This window comes from Tetrao urogallus (genome assembly GCF_951394365.1).
Source record: "Tetrao urogallus genome assembly, chromosome: 10".
Classification (NCBI taxonomy): Eukaryota; Metazoa; Chordata; class Aves; order Galliformes; family Phasianidae; genus Tetrao; species Tetrao urogallus.
Window position 1 is genome coordinate 8,993,981 of NC_136823.1, and position 18,479 is coordinate 9,012,459.

Genomic DNA, 18,479 nt, shown 5'->3' on the forward strand with positions numbered 1-18,479 from the left:
ACAGGGCCTGGCTAAGAGCTCTTAGTATCTTTTCTTAAACTAAGTGACGTGTCATGGCTTCCTACACACCTTCCCTGGCTTGTATTCTTGCTATCATTGCTGCAACAAAATAACAGCAGTTATTATTTTATATATATGTTATTATTTAGTCTCCTCTATTTTTATGTTTCCACATGTGGGGGGGAAAAAAAAAAGTATTCCCTTAGATATATGTAATTGTAGACACACAAACCGAAGAGAATAAAGCATTTCTCTGACTGACGTTCCCTGCTCATTTTGTTCAACGTCAGTCAGCAACTTACCTGCACTGGATGCTTACCAGGAGTAACCTGTACAGATCATTGAGAGGGGTCATTCTTGCTCCATTTACTTCTCATGCAATGACAGAAATACACTGCTAGAGGAAACATTTGTAGAATGCACACATACGCATTCAGCAGCTCCTACAAACAACACATAGCTGAAAATTCCAATAGGATTATTGCTGTACTGATGTGCCTGAAACAACGCTATTTAGTCGGCAGCTGTCCAAAGATGCACGCTATCATGCACGCTCAGAATATTGTACACTTTATTGAGAACCACAAGCAGTATATTTTAACAAACCGCCCAGAGAATCACCACGTTGTCACAGCAGTATCACCATTCCTTGTTCAACTCATTTTGTGAGACCGCTTGTCCCACTCAAGAATAATGTATTTTCAGTCACTGCACCTAAAAAGCAACTACAGATCAGCAAACTGAGAGTGAGCCAGCTAGTCTTCCCCCAGCCCTCTAGCGGACAAGAAGTGATTGCTATGAACTTTAGCACCATAGCCCGTTACCATCCAAACCGCCACATTCACAAGAATCTACTGCTCTGAAACGATTTGTCACTTTTTTACAGTTCAGCTTAATTCTGCTGCTTCTGAGGAAAGCTTCCTTGGCAAAATACGTCACATTGGGATGTGGACACAAGTCCAAACTTTGCTTTATGTTCCCATTTTGCCCTACATGACAGTAAATGCCTTTATAGACAGTCATGTTTTAAAGTTTGGTACGGCTGCAGATAGTGCAATTACCCACACAATTTGTTGTGCTCCTGGAAATCAATGAAAAACCAATTTAGCAAACTGCTGATGTTCCAGGGATGAGAAATTCAATAGAAAACTGCACACCTTCAACTTTTTTAAAATTGCGTTTTCATTTTCAATTTGCATCTTACTTTTTATACTGCAAACGGAACTTCTTTCACACAGCACACCTCATTCGTTCCAAACCTAACAGCTTATCTTGAGCCAAGACCTCCCACCAAGCAATTATTTCACAACAACACCTCAATAAGAACCTTAACCTAACAATGTTTTGGTAGCCCTCTAGATCACCATTACACGATATTCAGAAATATGAACGGAGTTGTCCATAATGATGCTCACTGTTCTCCTCCTTTAGGCAGTCACAGTTAATTCAGAATTCTGAGCAAGCACCCTTCAACAGAATATCTTATTTTTCAGTAAGTCATCAGAACTAAAGGATTTTTCCTTCAAGCTCATACACTCAATCCAAAATCCAGATGTTTGGCAGGTATGTGCAGAAGTTCTAACTCACGTTTCTGAAACAAACACCAGTTCTTTTGGGGACAAATACAAGTCACCTCCCTTACATTTCCCTTATCCAAGATGGCTATAGAGCAGGCTGTTCTGCCCTCAGTTACGATGGCTATCATTACATTTCATGGACTTCCTGCCCATTAACCAAGCGGCATCTTGCTGCCCTTACCTAACATGGCCGCCACAGCTACTGCCCCTCTGCATCTTATGCCAAACAGTGGTTTGCAGAAGAGAAGCACATGCTTACGGGTCTTCCTTACTCCTGCAGAGTGCAGTGCATGAGCACTTGGTACTTAACTGTTTTCATCCACCTGTTCCCTTCCACAGTTCAAAGACGGGCACTACCTGATAAGCATCAAAGACTTCATAGAACATCCAAGTGACAGTTCGTATCTTCAATCCAGAATGAAACCGTCTTTGTACTTTAACTTACGTATGAGCCTGTATCTAAGTTCTGAGCTCATTAGACAATTTGAAATAGCAGTACAAGAGTCGGAAAGAGATCTATATCCATCCAACTTCCCTGGGAGCTGTCAGTCATGCAGAGGAGGGCTCAGGTTAGGCCCCCTGATGAAAACAGGCAGAACTCTGCTGTTCACTGAGGTACCTGGCAGCACCAAAGGCATTGAGCAGTTGGCATGTGCCATTGGATGCCCCCTGGGGTCGTCATAATGGGATCTCTGCGAGGGACAGAAGAAGTTCAGGATATCATAATATATGTGACAGGGGCTCAGAGTTTAAAGGACATGTAAACTTAGGATACTCTTTTATTCAACTGGTCACAAAAGATCTTAAGATACTGTACAGTGTGAAATACGCTTGCTTCTCAATAATCGGACCTGCAAAAATATAAATACTTAAGAGAGAATGTTAGTTAAATGCATCCACTGCTCAGCTGTTTACCTTTACTGCGACTCAGCTCTTTTCATTCTTACTCCCCCTAGATTCTAATGCTTCTTCTCCATCTTGAATTTGACTTTCAATTCCTTTCTCCATTAAACAGACATATAAAAACACAAGACACACTCTCAAAAACATTATTTTCATTCCAACACCTACAGTAGCATTTGTTGCTGCTGCTTTTTATCCTTTTCCAATTCCAAATATTATCAATTATTTCTACTTCTGCTCTTTCCCTTGGGTGTAACTCCTGATGGACTTCATTTCTCTGTTTTCCCATCCTCCTTTTATGCTCCTTTTCTCCTTTTGATGAACTACGGCACCCCGCATGCTACAAACAAGAGATGTACCAAAATGCCATTCGTTCTAAAAATGAGTAAATTACAAACATAGTTGTCACAACTGTAACCTTTTACAGACTAGAAGACTCATGAAAGCTATGAAGCAATAGCTGGCTTTGCTTCCATGAATAGAGCTGAAAATTACTAATCAACAGTTCCAAAGTTTCCATGTATTGGTCTGCTTTTATCCTCAGATATCAGACTTATCTCTCCTCTTGGATTTCATTTCCTTGTTTCAAACTCAGACTTTACAGCCTGGTTTCGCTTCTTTTTTTTTTTTTCTCCTTTGTATCATTGGAAGAACAGAGAACAACAAGGCTGCAACACATCAAGCTTCCCCCCAACAACAAACAGAACGAAAAAACAGGAGGAAAAAATGAAGAAGACCCTGAGATCTTCCTGTAACCATTCCTTCTGATGCACTTCGCAGCCTTACCTCGAGCGCTGCCCATTTCTCACACTGCTGGCTGCCCTGCCTGGCCCGGCGCCAATTCTGCGTCCCAGGGCCGCCGGGCCCCACGGAACACCTCTCCCTGATCCCAACCCCTCGGCACGAGGTAATTACAGCTCTGGCGCAGCTCCACCATCTCTCTCGTATCAAACAATCTCCGCTCGTTTGCTTTATACAGACTGACTCATGAACGAATCGGGACCGGAGAGCCCCGTTCCGCGCCGGCCACCGCGTGACCTTGAGAGAACGGCGGGCGCCGCCGCAGGCGCCAAGCAGAGGAGAGCGGGCGGAGCCGAGCCGCGCGCCGAGAGACGGCGCCCGCCGGGGCCCCGCTCCCCTCGCGGACCCGCCTCCCACCTGCAGGCAGCCTCGGCCGCGCCCTTTCGTGGCCGCCCCTCCTTCTCCTCCCCTTCGCGGCGGCCCGCCCGAACCCTCGCCCCGCCGCCCGCCCTCGGAGCCCCGCGCCGCGCACCCGGAAGGCGGGCTTCCGCCCCGGCCACGGCTTCGCGCGGCGCAGCGCGCAGGTGCGGGAAGCGGGTCCGCGGCTGCGCAGAATCCCGCTCCGCGGCTGGGGGCGGCCGCCGCGCCTTCCCTATGATCGGGGCCCCGCTGAGGACGGCTCCGCCTTCCGACCCCCGCCCCTCCCCGGCAGCGCCGCGGCTGTTACGCCGGGTAGGTTTCCAGTCACTATGGCGGCCGCTGCGCCGAAGGTAAGGGAGGGAGCGGGGCTTCGCCGCGCCCCGCGGCTCCTTCGGGGCCGGGCGCCGCCGGGCCAGGGGGAGGCGCGCGGGGCCGCGCCGGGCGGGGAACACGTCTGACCCGGCTTGTTTTCGGCTCCGCAGGTCGGAGGAAAGTTTTCGCGGTCGGCGGCTGCTTGAGAGGCAGAGCTACCGAGCGGGCCCGCCGCCGGGCCCTCTCACAGCGCTGGGCCCGAAGGAGCCGCGCTCGGCGGGCGGAGGAGGCTCTGCGCGGCCCCCCGTGAACGGCCACCTGCGGAGGGGCTGAGCGGAGCCGCGCGTCCGCCCCCTCCCCCCCCCGACTCCTCGCCCGGGGCGCCGCTCCCCGCGCCGGGGGCTTCGGAGGCGCTTCCCGGAGCTGCCCTGCGACCCCTACCCGCCCGCGGCGACCCGGAGCCGCAGCGAGCTGTCGGCGCGCCCGGGGCCCAGCGAGCCGCCCGCCGGCCCGGCCCTGAGAGGGGAGACGCGAGCTTCTCCGTGCCTCGGCGAGCTCCGAGCGGCCGCGCGGGGCCGTAGAGCGCTTCGGCTTTATCTGCGGTCGGGGAGGAAAGCGGTGTTGCTCCGGTAGCCCGGCCCGAGGAGCGCCCGTCCGCTTTAATGCGCGAAGATGGTGAGATGCGGACTGCCCTGTGACGCGACCCGGTCCCCACTGCGGAGTGCGGGCTCTGCGGCCGTCTTCCTGCTCACTGCGCTCTGAGGGAGGACGCCGGTCCTTTTCCCCCTTCCATAAACCTCTCCTTGCTTCCATGGTGCGGTGCTCAGCGTTGTTTACGGAAGGGGGAAAAAAAGGGAGGCAGTTGAGGTCCCAAACAAAAGTATTTGTATGACTCATCCGCCTGGATTTAAGACGTTCTCTCCTTCTGTCGAGGAGCCTTTCCTTCTCTCTGAAGAAATCAGATGCTTGTTCCTGTTCTTCCAGGGGAGGATGGATTGAAAGTGGTACGTTTTAGACATTTTCTGGGCCACTGCTGATGTTGTTAAGAGACATAATGGGGCTTTTTCACTGGATTATTGCCAGAATTAGTTTACACACTGAAACAATGAGTTGTTAGGCCTCTTGTATGCGATAATGTTTGTCGTGCTTTAATGTAAACTTGCTGTGGAGGTTTGGCTTAAAAATTGTGGAGAACGATCTGCATCTGCATCAGAAGAGGTTCTCTTCGTCTCTGGTTCGTGTGGCAACTCCAATCTGTCCTCGATGCCTTCAGCCTTGGCCATCTTCACCTGCCGCCCCAACTCCCATCCGTTTCAGGAGCGTCATGTCTACCTGGATGAGCCCGTCAAGATCGGCCGCTCTGTGGCTCGCTGCAGGCCAGCTCAGAATAATGCGACTTTTGACTGTAAGGTGCTGTCCAGGAACCATGCACTTGTCTGGTTTGATCACAAGACAGGCAAGGTAAGATGTTTTGCTTGCTTTATTTAAAAATAGTAAACTTCTTATTTATTTTAACAAGTCCCCAGATGTTGCAGATCGCTTTCATTTCACTGCAGTAAATATGGCTATGTGTGGAAGGATTGTGTTGCAGCTAGTGATTAATTATCTAATAAGTTGATAATTTCTTACCAAGCAGAAACTCAGCTTGGTCTTAAAGGTACTTAACGCTAACAGTAATGATAACTGGAGTGATTTTGAGGTAATTACAAATCTGAAAGCGCAGACTTGTGTGAATGATGTGGTGCAATATTTTATTTTTTTTCAAATATAGAGAAATGATTGTCTGAGCGTATAAATAAATCCCATTGTGAGGAGCTATCAGAAAGCAGGTTTAAAAGCATGCTGGGTTTGTGTGGTACTCTTCCTACATTCTTGAAATCATATATAGCTTGTTTTGTTTGGATCCGGTAGATAGTGGGGATGTAGCAGAGGCATACAAGGTATTTTCTCATTGCTAGTGGAAATGGCATTAAAATACATTCAGTGTTGTATTAACCTGCCACCGTTTGCCTCAGAAGGGCAGTAGCTGTGTTGTTATGTGAAATACACGGGCTCTGTAGTGCGTGTTTTGTCCACTAGGGTTTGAACTGGGACAAGTAAAGCCATTTTACTTAATGACTGTGAAGTTAATTTTAAATTTCAACAAGAAGAGAACGAAGTGCAGATTTCAGTTGCTCAGCACTGTTATTTTCTTCCAAATGTGTTGATGTTGCAGCCTGGAACTCCACCTGCTACAAATTAACTCCTTTTTTAGCTTCCCTACGTTGCCCTTCTGTGAAATGTGGTCAGGGTAGCTCTTGATTTTAGGAATAATGAAGCCAGTAATTAATGCTGTGTTTTTTAGTAGTGTGACACAGCATGAAGAGCAGTAGAACAAAGTTCTTAAACCTTCCATTGTTAGCTATCCCCTGTTATGCAACACCTGGGCATGATGGGACAAGACAAGCGTTTGATTTCTTGAGGCTGGGTTATGGCATGGCTTTCAAGTTACTCACATGTAATTGTGTGAACTGCTATCTGTGATTCATTAAAAATATTGTTTTGGCTCTATGGTGTTTATGATATGCATTCTTGAACACTCTTAAGAACTTAAGTGCATGAAATATAGCTATTTTTAGTGTAAGCTTAGTTTCTAACATTTTTTGACTCAAAGTAAAAGGTTTTACTTTATTGTACTGGTTTTAAATTTGAAAGTATTGTACATGCAGCTTTTTATCGGTGTTTTCATGATTGATAAGCATTTTAAGACCCTCATGTGCCCTGTGATGGCTATAAATACTCCAGGTATATTAAAGGTGGTTTAATTTGAGAAAACATGGAGCGTTGAGCAAACCTGCTAACTCACAGAAGAGCTCAAAAGAGACCCAGATGTTGTTTAGTGATGTTCTTAAATTTTTAGTTTGCTTTGGCTCCTCTAACACATGTCAAAAATGATATGCTTATTCCCTTTATCTTTAGCTGATCTAAAATAGCAACTCGGTAGTAGTAAATAAGATGGCAACATGTGATAGCTCTTGAAATACCATCATGTGAGAAGTTGATGGGGGAATCTTGATGAAAATTGCGCAAATGAGTATCTGGATCAGTAGCCATAGTGATAACTAAATAAAGAGTGGGGTTTCAGATGATGCACAGGGATGTATTACTGTTCGTTTTACATGTTGGAGCATTGCAAAAGGCAGGAAGAATTGATAAAGCAGAACACAGTTTTGGATTCCGTTTGGTTCGTGGCAACAGTGGTGAATTTTGGGAGGACGGAGGTGAGGGGGATGGGAAATGCAATAAAAGAGAATATGAAGTGCTCCTGGGAAAAGGCGGGTGATGGTAAATACAGTCTTCATCTTGAATCACAAAAGCTGCTTAAAATGCTGTGGTGTTTTAAATGAATGAACAAAAACATAAATTATGCCAGAATATTTGCATGCAGGAATGTTTATTACCATTGTTTACAGAACTTCTACGTGTACCTCATGTAGGAATGTGTCATTATCCTATCAATGATATATATTTGGATCTGCGTGAGTTGTTTTTGCTGTAGTAGTTGTAAACATTTCTTAGAAGCTTATCAATAAGACTCTTACCAATTTTGCTTTTTTTGAGAGATAAGACCTTGAAATGTTAACTTAATAACAAAGAGGAATCCTTGAGAAATGTAAAAATAGTTCATGAATCATCTGGGGCCAGGCGCTGGTAAGCGGTGTGCTTCGATGGCAATAGCAGATTCCTGCATTCCCTGTCTGTGCTCTCTGCTGCCTCTCGAGCCTCCTTTCTGCTGTGCTGCTGGTTTTTCCTTGAGGGTTTGGAGTCGTGTTTGTTTTGTTTTAGTGAATCACATGAATGGTCCTGTGTGTGCTACATAGTCTGTAAATAATTGTATCAGCATAATCTGTAGGGAAGAGTGAAAAGTGGGGAGAGGGAGCATCAGTAAATATTGGCTAGAAAACTAATTAGTAAACTTCTTGAGGCAGAGGCAACCTTAAGATGAAGCGAATTATATAAATACATTAATGTAGTTAATTATTGTGGGCTGAGACATGCCAGTGTTTATTTAGTGTAAGGGCAGTTCATATGTGCAGCGAGCTGCCTGTACTGAGGAGATAATGCCTGTGTCACACCAGCATTATTAATGATAAAAGTGGGATGAGTCTTCGAGACTTCAAGAAAACAATAATTAAAAATAGGTATTTAAAGTTGCATTTGTCTTTTGAAATGTTGGGAAACCTGTACTCAGGTTTTTGATTGTTTTTGTGCTTAGTAGTGCATGTATAGAAAAACAGCATAACATCTCTTCTTGCTTGTGTTTATAGAAGCAGTGTGATGTGTCCTTTAATCGTAGGTTTTTCATAGAGCAGGAAAATTAGAATCTTAGGCTTAGACTTGATTATTTATTATTAATTTATTTAGGATGGGGGGTAGTGGGGGCAATAGTTACAGGTGAATGAATCTTTTTAAGAAAGGCCTGTAAGAGCAGTCACCAGGTACGTAGGAAGTGGATGCTGTGCTGAGCAAGCAGTGTTCTGAGAAGTGTGAATCAGAGCAGATGAAAGCATGCAGCGCTTCCTCAGCTTCTGTCACTGCAAAGGGCAGGAACTCTAAGTGCTTAATTGGGATAGTCTTAAACCTGATTTTCTTGTGTGCGTATGTTATATATATTTAATAAGCAAGTTGAGAAAATGCAAGTTTGATAGCTTGCATGTGACTTCTAGGCTGGAATGCTTGATAGGCTTTTGGCAGAAAAAAGTGGATTTCCAGCGTATTCAGACTTTAAAAAAAAAACATTTCTTGCTTAATCCAGTGCCTTAGGCTGATTAATGGGAGTGGCTTTCATAGCAGAGAATTCAACTGTATAGGAAATAAAGGATTGTTTTATACCAAAAGGACAATGAACTGTTGGCCATCTTTAACTGAAGAAAATTGCGTAGGCACAAGTTTTCCTGGTAGAATGGCAGCTAACACTGCTGTTTTCATGTAATTTGGTGTGGGTAGTAATTGAGTTAAACAGGCTCGTGTTATCTTGGTTACAGGAGTGCTAATTAGTAGATTAAAGGCCAAATAGTCAATATGGTAGCAGATAAAATTCATTAAGGCAGTACTTCATGGCTTCTGGCCTTAAATTATGTGGAATAAAGGTGTGAAAGAGTGTTCCCTGTAGGGAGCACCATCTTCAAAGAAAACAAAAGAACCCCGACCCTAAAGGCACAGCCAGGGCTGTGCAGGTGGTTCAGCTGTGTGTTGGTGCCTGGGAAAATCTTGCAACAAGTTTTGGAACACATCTGTGGGCATGTGAAGGAGAAGGTGACTTGGTGACTTTGCAGGGATAAATGATCTCTGGTGAGATGTCTTGTGTAGGTCTTGGTGTGCGTGGCAGTGCGACAGTGCTCAGCCGTGTGCAAGAGCAGAAAGAAAGGTAAAACTGGGTTGTAACCACTGGCTCTGCCCTTGTTGTTATCTCCCTTAGTATTCTGTTAGGTCGTGTCTAGGGTCCTGCATCCAATTTACATGACCAGCCGAGGAAATTCATTGGTAAACAAGTTGGAAGCTTGGTTGTTTTTTTTTTTTTTCTTGTACATGGGATACAAGTATCTTGACTGTGCGAAAAGAAAAAGAAAAAAAAAGGAATGGTGTTGTTCACAGTGTTATGCCTGATGTTGTGCGGAGGTCACAAATTTGGCAAGGTTCAAGAAGTGTAGGGTAGTTTTTCTGGACGTGGTGTTTGTTCAGAAGTGTTTGGATAATTCTGTTTCATAAAACTTAGATGTGGAAACTGGCAGCTGGGTCTGTGGGGTTTTCATGAGAGATTGTTGCTGCTGTGTCCTGTAGAGATTCTCTATGATACTCTGCTCTGCTTGGCACTGATCTACGTAAGAGCTGCTTAATTTCCCGTGTTTCAGTAGCATTTCTTTAGGTAGGTGCTGCGTCTGCTGTTTATTTTCCTCTAATACCTCTTCATCTTTGTTACAATTGTTGTCTTTGAGAGCTGAACAGTGCTTTCACTATTTTCAGTGGTGCTTTCTGCTCACAGGCTGCAGTGTCTGTCGAGAGGCACTTTATCTTCCAGACGTTGTTTGTTCTGAGTGCCCTGCGAGACAGAGATCTTCCGTAATGTTCCGAGGTTAAATTTTGCAGAGAGCAGCGAGATCAGCCGGTCCTCACAGATACGCATTAATATTTTTATGCAAGCGATGATCGCCCTGAATGATCTACCCAGTTTTATGCTGGCATGCTGTAAGGCCGGCACGGGGCAGGCAGCTGCGTTTGGGCAAACTACACCAAACTGCTGGTAGCAGAGTGCGGTGCAGAAGGGCTGCCGGCCATTTAGCGCCGAGGTGAGCGGCTGCCGAAAGGATTTCCCTGCAGTGATACCATCTAGAGCCAGTGCTGCAGAGCTAATACTGTAATTCTTGGAGCTGATCCATTGCAGTCATGGTACATCTGTGCTGTGCCAGGAACACCAACACATCGATTAGGTTTTAAAAACAAACAAAAATCCCTTTTGTATTTGAAATGAATTTTTACAAACCTCAAATGAATTACGTTACTTAGCAGTGATAAAGGCTGGTTAATGTGTTTTCCTTGGGCCTCCAGTGGCGTGGTTTGCGCTCGCTCCTGGTCCCGTGCTTACAAATGTAAGCCTTTGCTTCTTAAACCACTTTGATTAAATACATTTTTTAAAGTTTTAATTTGAAAAACTTGGTGTGTTGTTTGCAGTGATCCATCCATCTTTAGCAGGCAGACTTATTTGGCATTGGGAAAATACTTTTGGTTTGTCCTTGCCCTCTAATTTTTTTTTTACTGAGCTTGAGAAGTTTAGGTTGCTTCACTGTCTAATGAAAGTAATTGAAATCAACTCTAAGTGGCACAGCTGGACTCTGCTGTCCCACATGGCTACTAAATTATGTGGTTGTCCATGGGTTTGTTTGTTTACTGGTCAGATCAATAATTGCTTTCTGTTGGTACTTCTAACATGCTGTGCTTGGACTCAGCATGACTGAAGCTTAGTGAAGTCCTACTGTGGCAAATCGTTGGTGTTCTCAACTTGTCTGTCTTCTCAGAGGTATTTGTTCTTGTAGTAGAACAGATGGAGGAAGGCTGGCAGAAATCAAGCATAGGCAAGCCTTTTTTGTCTGGTTTGCAACTGGGAACCTCAGGTAGAAAGGTAGAGAGGTCTGTAATTCCATAAACCCCTGCAAGAGCATCTGTCTGCCTGCCACAGAGCAGTGAGATGGCTGTGGTGGAGCCAGATGTCGACCAGATACAATTTTTGTGTTGTGTTGCACCAGGCACGCACACTGGATTAACCAATGTCCCAGAGTTTACTTCACTCTTGAAGAAACTGAACTTCCAGCAGCCTTATGGTAGAAAAAGTCCAAAATGCTGAATTAACACTGGTTGAGTGACAAAGCGCAGTGAACACTAGCAGTAGTACAACATCTGCAAAATGTGAAAATTGATTATCCTTGGCAAATCCCAGTGCTTCTTATAGTTAAGGGCATGAAGAACTTACAGTATCTTTGCCAAGCCAAGTTGTGTGCTGGTTAATAGTTCAGTTCTATGTGTTCTCTTTGTTACTGTAATGTCTCTTCCATAAGAAAGAAAATGAATGCAAGAGCTGAAGATATAAAAGTTGTGGATGTTTGTGGTGTATTTAAAGGAAAGAATACAAATGCCCATGTTTCAAATCAGAGAAGAAAACCTTTATTAGAGGCCAAATAATTATTTGTACTGCATCTTTGGAAGACATTGGGTACTGGCTGCGATTTGCATATACCATTGGTGTCACCTGGAATGGCATTTTATCTTCTCAGCTGGCACTTTGTGGAGTTGGTCCTTTTCTGGATATTGAGCAAGATTAAGTTTATGTACAGATTTTCTAAAAATGTGATGCATTTTCAATGATGAAATATTATTAATACACTATAAAAGGTTTTTGTTTCTTGCCCCTCTGCAGAAAAGCAGATTTTGATGACTTGTTTTCTATTATTGAATTGCTTTTCTTGCCGTGTCATGCTTAACAGTAAGGGTAGAAGCCAGATCTCCTGGCTGTGCAAAGCTGGGATTTTTGCTTCTGTCTGCCTGTTTGCCTTTTAAATTTCTGGTGACTTTCCGCATAATTTCTGGTGCAATTAATTGACAGCTCCTGATTTGGCTGTTGGCTATAATAGGTGAATGAACTTAAGGTTTGTAGCATTGTAAATCGTTTCTGACAGTGCTATTACTTGCAATTTCATTCTAGCATTTCTACATTTAGATTTATCTTTTCCAACTGCTAGAAAAATATGGTTTTTCATGAGGATTAATGAATTATTTGCAATTCTTCCTATTCTAAATTTTGTTTGGGGGAGGAAAGTCAAGTTTTTTTAATCTTTGTATGTGAAAGAATCCATTCTGCAGACAAGCTGTTCTTGTCTTTGATCTTGATAGGTAGCTGTGGCCCCTTGTTATTTTCTCGCTATCATTACAGGGACTCCATTTGCTAAATGACAGAGGGATTTTAAGGCTACTTGGAATTAGTATAATCACGTATTATCAAGGGGCAAACTATGAATTTGTTGAAATGTTTTTTGTTTCTATGGATTCCGGAGCTGTAAGTCATTGTGCAAAGTTAGGACAGTATCTGCTTTGAAGGAAGTTACAGTTCTGTGAATGACCACCACCGAATTGTGTGGCAAGGACGCACTGTCACAGGGCAAGTGATGCTGGAAGTCACCTAGCCCAATCCTGAGCTCCAAGGTAGGACTAAGTAGGTTGTCTGTGGACGTGGGGTAGAATTTCAGGTATAGAATTTAATCTGTAGCTACTTTGGTCAAAATAATTTCTGAGGACAGAATCCAGTACTTGCTAGGTAGGCTGTTACTCTGTGTTGCTGTTGTCTTAATTCATGTATGTTCTGAAGGTCTAGAACTTCAGTGCATCTGTAACATTCCCAGCAGAATATGTCAGGTAGAGATTTTCTTGTTAGAAAAGCAGTTCCAGATAAAAGACGATGTAGTAATGCTCCTAGTTCCATAGGGCTGGAAATAACACTTTCACTTACAGCTCTCAACCACGACTTCCTTTTTAAAAGCTCAAAGAGGAAATTGGTATCTTTAAATCTTCCTCTTTGAGAACTTTTCCTCGACTGCGTATTCCAGAGTTTCTGGAAGAGGCAGGAATAGAAATCATCATAGATACAGAATATCTGGTTTTGGAATCTGTGTAATTAGCTGACACAAGGTAAAGCTACAACTGTGCTGTTGAAACAGGACTTTTGGTAGGACTATCAATATTGTTTGTAACCTTGTGCCAGTGGACAGAGACCTCTCTCTGGTGGGAAGGAGGATCTTGTAGGCTGCTGTTATGTTAGCATAGAAACACGTGGGTTTCTAAGTCTCTTTGGCTGCTCTATAGCATTGGCCTTATTTTTAGTTAAGTTCATAAGTCTGATTTTTAATTAGAAAATTGAGGCTGTGTCTGCTGCATTTGGGTAGGATTTTAACTTATACATAGATGGAAGGGGAAATGCTTTTGGTGTTTTGTGTTGTATTGACTTATAATGACAACTTTTAAAACTTGTATTCTATTTTGGTGCCTGTGTACTGAACATCTCCTGAAGTCAGTACACGTTATACAACACATCTTACTGCACAGTACTGCCTTTAGTATAGATCTGCCTTTTAGCTGTAGGTTCACTTAGTCTGACCCAACGTTTCAGAAACGCTTGAGAGGCATTAGTTTGGTTGAAACAAAAAAGAAATTAAAGAAAGAATAATAAAAAAAAGAATCCTCCTGCAACCGACCAACCAAAACATAACCTGCCCTTATGCAGCTGTCCTGGTTTCTTTGAGCTATTTAATCAGATTGCATTCCTGCATGTTCTTCTGGACATCCTTGCTTCATAGCACAGAGTAAATGTGCCTGAACTCGAACAGTCCTGTATGCTGATGTGCAGATAGGTGGGGTTATTTGGTCTCCCCTGGTTGATCAGATGAAAATGCATTTGATTTTCTTTTCTGTTTCTTGCAAAGCTTTATTTTGAGTCTTCCCAGGGTAGATGTTGGATGGCTTTTAGATGGTGATGTAAGTTTTTATGATGTAATCTTATAGAATCTTGATGACTAGTCTTTCTTGTGAGATCTGTAACTTGTACTCTTTGATGTATTTTGTAATTTAAACTTGTTGAACATATATTCATTTATATTGCAGTTTTGTTTCCAAAAGATTTACAGAAATAATTGCTTTTTAGTATCGTCTAAAAACCTATAATGAGGATGTAGTTTTGAGTCTAATGTTAAGGGAACTGTAATCTTGTTACATTATTTCAGTGATCTGTCTGCTGGTGTCATGCCTCAACCTAAATTAAGTCTAAAAAGTATGTTACATAATGCTGCTTTAAATATTGCTTTAGACGGCTCTTCTATAGGTGAGAAAAGCTGAGTGGAAACTATATTGTCTCCCAAACATTTGCGGTCAACAGAAAGATTTGAGAAATAGTAAGTGCTTGTTAGTACTTGTGGATAAAAGGATTTTATTCCATCGTTGGGTTCACGCTGAGGTTTCCCAAATACTCTTTTTCTTGAGGTGGTTGTGGTTGAAGACCAAGTCCTAGCTGTGCTAGATGAAAGTGCTGCATAGCTGTTGACAGTGCTCAATGTTCCTGTGATATTTTAGTGATCTCAAACTGAAGTATGTTATGTGCACTCAACAGGAAGCTCTTGCTTTTTATCATTCTTGATGATGTCTCACTTGGGTGGAAGAAAAGAACGTAGGTAAGAGATGAGCACAGAATGAGAGGAGTTGTGGATGCAGTGCATTCACTCACACAGCTGCCTGGAGTGCCGGTCCCTGAGTTGTGTCAGTGAGCCGGTCTGAGGGCTTGTTTAATTACTGTAGCAAGTTCTTTTGTTTAATGCATATGCTACATGGACTCTAGCTGGTGGAGAGACCCAGTTCTCCTGATGGAGCAATTTTTGAGCAATTGAGTGTCAGCTGCGCTGGAGTTTTACTTTTTTAATGCAGTGTTTGAGGTATGAGTTCTGTTTGTTGGCAGCAAAGGGAGGAGAAAGTTTATCTGCTTTGAAGAAGAAGCCTTTGGAAAGAGCTCTGTGACCTTGCTCGAGGATGAGCTCCAGTGGGAGGGATGCCTTGTATATTTATTCTATATAACCAGAAGCATGAAGTCAGAGTGCAGCTGCTTTAAAGTGCAGAGTGCTCAGATGCCTGCCTACCCTTGAGGTGTAGTAAGGGCATTATCATTTAAATGCCTAAATTACAATAATTAACATTGTTGCTTAATGTGCTAAGGGTGTACTGGGCCAGATTTAGGAGTTTTGAAAATACTGTCATTTAAGTACTTTAGTTGATTGTTTTTCTTAAGTATAATGACTTCAAGGCCTGAAAAATAGACATGAAGTATTGCTTTTTCCTAAGTAAACTATTAAACATTTTTCAAATGTTCTGGTATTATTTGGGCAAAATCTAAACATGTCCTATAGCAGGAAGCTTGTATGTCTTGCTGTTTTTCTGCAGTGCTAATGAGAAATTAGATAACGCAGGCTGTGGTAGAACATGGCTCTTTCTTACCTTCTGCAACACTCAGCATTGCCATTTAGAGAGGAATCATGCTTCTTAGTTTCTAGTTCTATTGTCTTACAGGATTTTGGTCCAGATCAGGAAGCATTTTCTTCAATGTATATTTTGTAGCTCCTCTCACAAAGCAGCTAAAACTAACAATTTGAAATAAAACCTGGTAGCATATTCTACATCATCCAATGAAAATACCATTCAGAAAGTCCAAGGTTGCTGAACCTGCAGAGTTTGTTGGTAACTCATTTAGTGCAAGGTGTCTGTGGCAGTGTTAGGGAAGGTCTGGTAAAGTGACAGGAAGAGTGAAATGGAGTAGACAACAAAAAAAGCACCACTGAATGGCAGCATTGCAGCAGAGCAAGCCTTGTTGCATTTACCTGATCTTCTTGTAGCTGTGAGAGCCTCAGTTAGCTTGGGAGTTCTCCTGGTGGTGTGCGGGGTGGGTGGTGGTGGTTGTTTATGTTTGTTCAGGTAGTAACCTCATTTTATTTGTAATACAAGCATATAGCCATTTAAACCAATTACAGTACCAAATGCTGTGTCAGTTTGTGGACTTGCTTAAAGTTTCCCTTCAGTTTTTCTATTGAGATGACAAAAAAAAAAAAAAAAAGTTCTGCAAAATACTGATGCTTAGTAAAGTGTGTAACAAAATTGAAGAAATGAGAACAAATCTATATTGGGAAAGCTTGTGAGCACACAGGATTTTCCCAAGCTGTTTCTCTAGTGCTATGTGAGGCTTTCTACTTTACAGGCTCCCCATCTGTCCCCCCCTTCCACACACTGACACTTGGTCTGCTCTTAAAACAGCTGGACTATAGATTTCAGCTCCCTTGTCTGTGCTGTGCATCTGTGTATAACTGTTTGGCTGTGTATTCTGTGATGAGGGAGGAAAAAGGATTGCAGCTTTACATAAAGAGCTACCTTATCTACTTGCTGTGTGCTTTCAAGTACTGCTTTCTCACTGGGCACTGCACAGAGTCTACACGTGGCTTCCTGAAAGTCATCGTGACCCTGACTGCTGCCTTCCTCCCACTGCTGCCCCTCTCAACGGAGGAGGAGAGATAGATTCATGAGAACTGTGGTAGTGTCCCATCTCAGCTGTAGCCTCGGTTCCTTCCACCTTTTGTCTGCATGGATTCAAGGCAAACGTCGCATGGCTGAAATCAAGGGTAAGCATTGTGAGGAGCTGGAGAGAGAACTGGGGGAAAAGGAGTGAGGTGAAAAGCTAGACACAACTTTCCTGTATCTCACACTTCTCGTAATGCGAGCAGTCACTTCTTTTGAGACTGCTAGCTGTATAGAAAGGACTGGGAGCGCTCAGGTACTGTGCGCAGCAAGAAGCACCTCTGCGCAGTCAGAAAGGAGAAGTGCGGGTGTGAGCTTTGTACAGCACTCAGGCACTGACGAATTCTCAGCATTAGGGATAAACAAATTGGGTAAGTAAATTAAACACCAGAACAGTGAACGCACCGTGGGGTTTGATTCCATTGGAAATTTAGGGAAGATGATGGGATACAGAGAAGATGATTGAAGTTGCAAGTGGATGAAGCTATGAAAGGGGGAATACTGAAACTTCAAAACAGTTGGATTGCATGCTTCAGGTTGCAAGTTGCTCTTAAAACAAAACACAACAGGAAGTGTGTTATCACTTCTTCTTTTTAAAATTTACTTCTGGATTAAGCTTAGTGCTTGAAGAGCAGACTTTTATGCTGTTGGAAAAAATAATCTTAAAAGTTAAAATTATCGTTTAAGGTAACAAAGCTTTTCCTTGAAAATTTTCTCTTCAGTGTTTGAATGTTTCATTTTTAAGGATGCCTATTTCTCTCAGCTTAATTTCTGAGGTTCTATCAAAATATTCTGAAGGCATTAAGTAGAGCCATCATTGTGACAGTGCAGCAACAGCATTTGTTATGAGCCTTTTGTACAGCAGATTAGAATTTCCTTGATCAGACAGACTGCTTGATGGTTATATATTTGAGAGTGACTCTTAGCATAATGAAAGGATTGTACTGCTTTAAAATGAATTGTGTGTCTTTCAAAATAAGAGTTAGCATTTTAGTAAATTAATTTTTTTATTGAATCAAGGTGGTTTTTTGTGGGGGTTTTTTTGTTTTGGTTTTTTTTTTTTTGTTGTTTTTTTTTCAATTTTGTTTTATGCTTGGAGTGAATTAGGGAATGAACTCTTCTGATATGTATTGAATCTTCAGTTGGAATTATGGCTGCATGGAAGTTTGAGAGAAGCTGAGCAGTTGAAATGGTAAGGAAATACCTGCTGAGCCATTGACTCACCTGGGCACACCTCTTCCTGAGTTTGCAGGGCAAAGCATCCATAATTGCAAGAGTGAGTGAGCCTTTAGGAGAAGGGGAATGATGGAGTAAAAGCTGATGGTTGTTCCTGAGAGCTTTCAGTGACTGCTGCTGTCCCACTGGGAAAGAAGTAAATATGTGGCATTCTGGCCCTAGCCCTAGTGCAGTAATACTTTTACTGTAACTTAAAGAATGTTACTATTGAGTGAATTGCTTTATTTAGTGGTTAAAATACTGTTTTTAGTTAGTGAAAATGAGTGAAAAAACTTTCCCTTTGGTTATTGATTATATGAATGAGAGGGACTTTAAAATTATAAAACGTTTAGTATGTTTGTAAATTATTTTAAACGCTGCAATTAGACATGGATAAAAATGCCCTCCATTTTTCTTCCAGGACAGTATCTCTGTGAGCTGTCCTGGGATTTTCCTTTCCTTTCCATTCTTACTGTGGCTGATCTGTTCACTGTTTCTGTTGTTTAAATTCTCAAGCTAAACCTTTGAAAAGGAAGTGAAGAAAATGTTGCTGTTCCTGATGGGCCTGTTAGGAAATGCTGAGGTTATAAAAGTGTTGAGAAACTTACGGAAGGTGACCGCTGCTGGCTGGTGTGCATCATCAGGCTTTGAGCTGGTTGCCGTTCGCCAGGACTGGAAGCTTGG

The 18,479-nt window shown here is 42.8% G+C and overlaps 1 protein-coding gene across 20 annotated transcripts in view; it reads left to right on the plus strand.

Moving 5' to 3' along the window:
• Positions 1-5,216: 5,216 nt before the first annotated feature.
• Positions 5,217-18,479, plus strand: part of SLMAP (sarcolemma associated protein) — a gene marked incomplete at both ends in the record, with an annotated part of 74,940 nt that continues 61,677 nt past the window's right edge. For all 20 annotated transcript variants that reach the window (XM_079540218.1, XM_079540229.1, XM_079540234.1 and 17 more), the window contains one exon: positions 5,217-5,414. In XM_079540218.1, coding sequence (XP_079396344.1) covers positions 5,217-5,414 — 198 coding nt within the window. The remainder of the gene's footprint in view (positions 5,415-18,479) is intronic.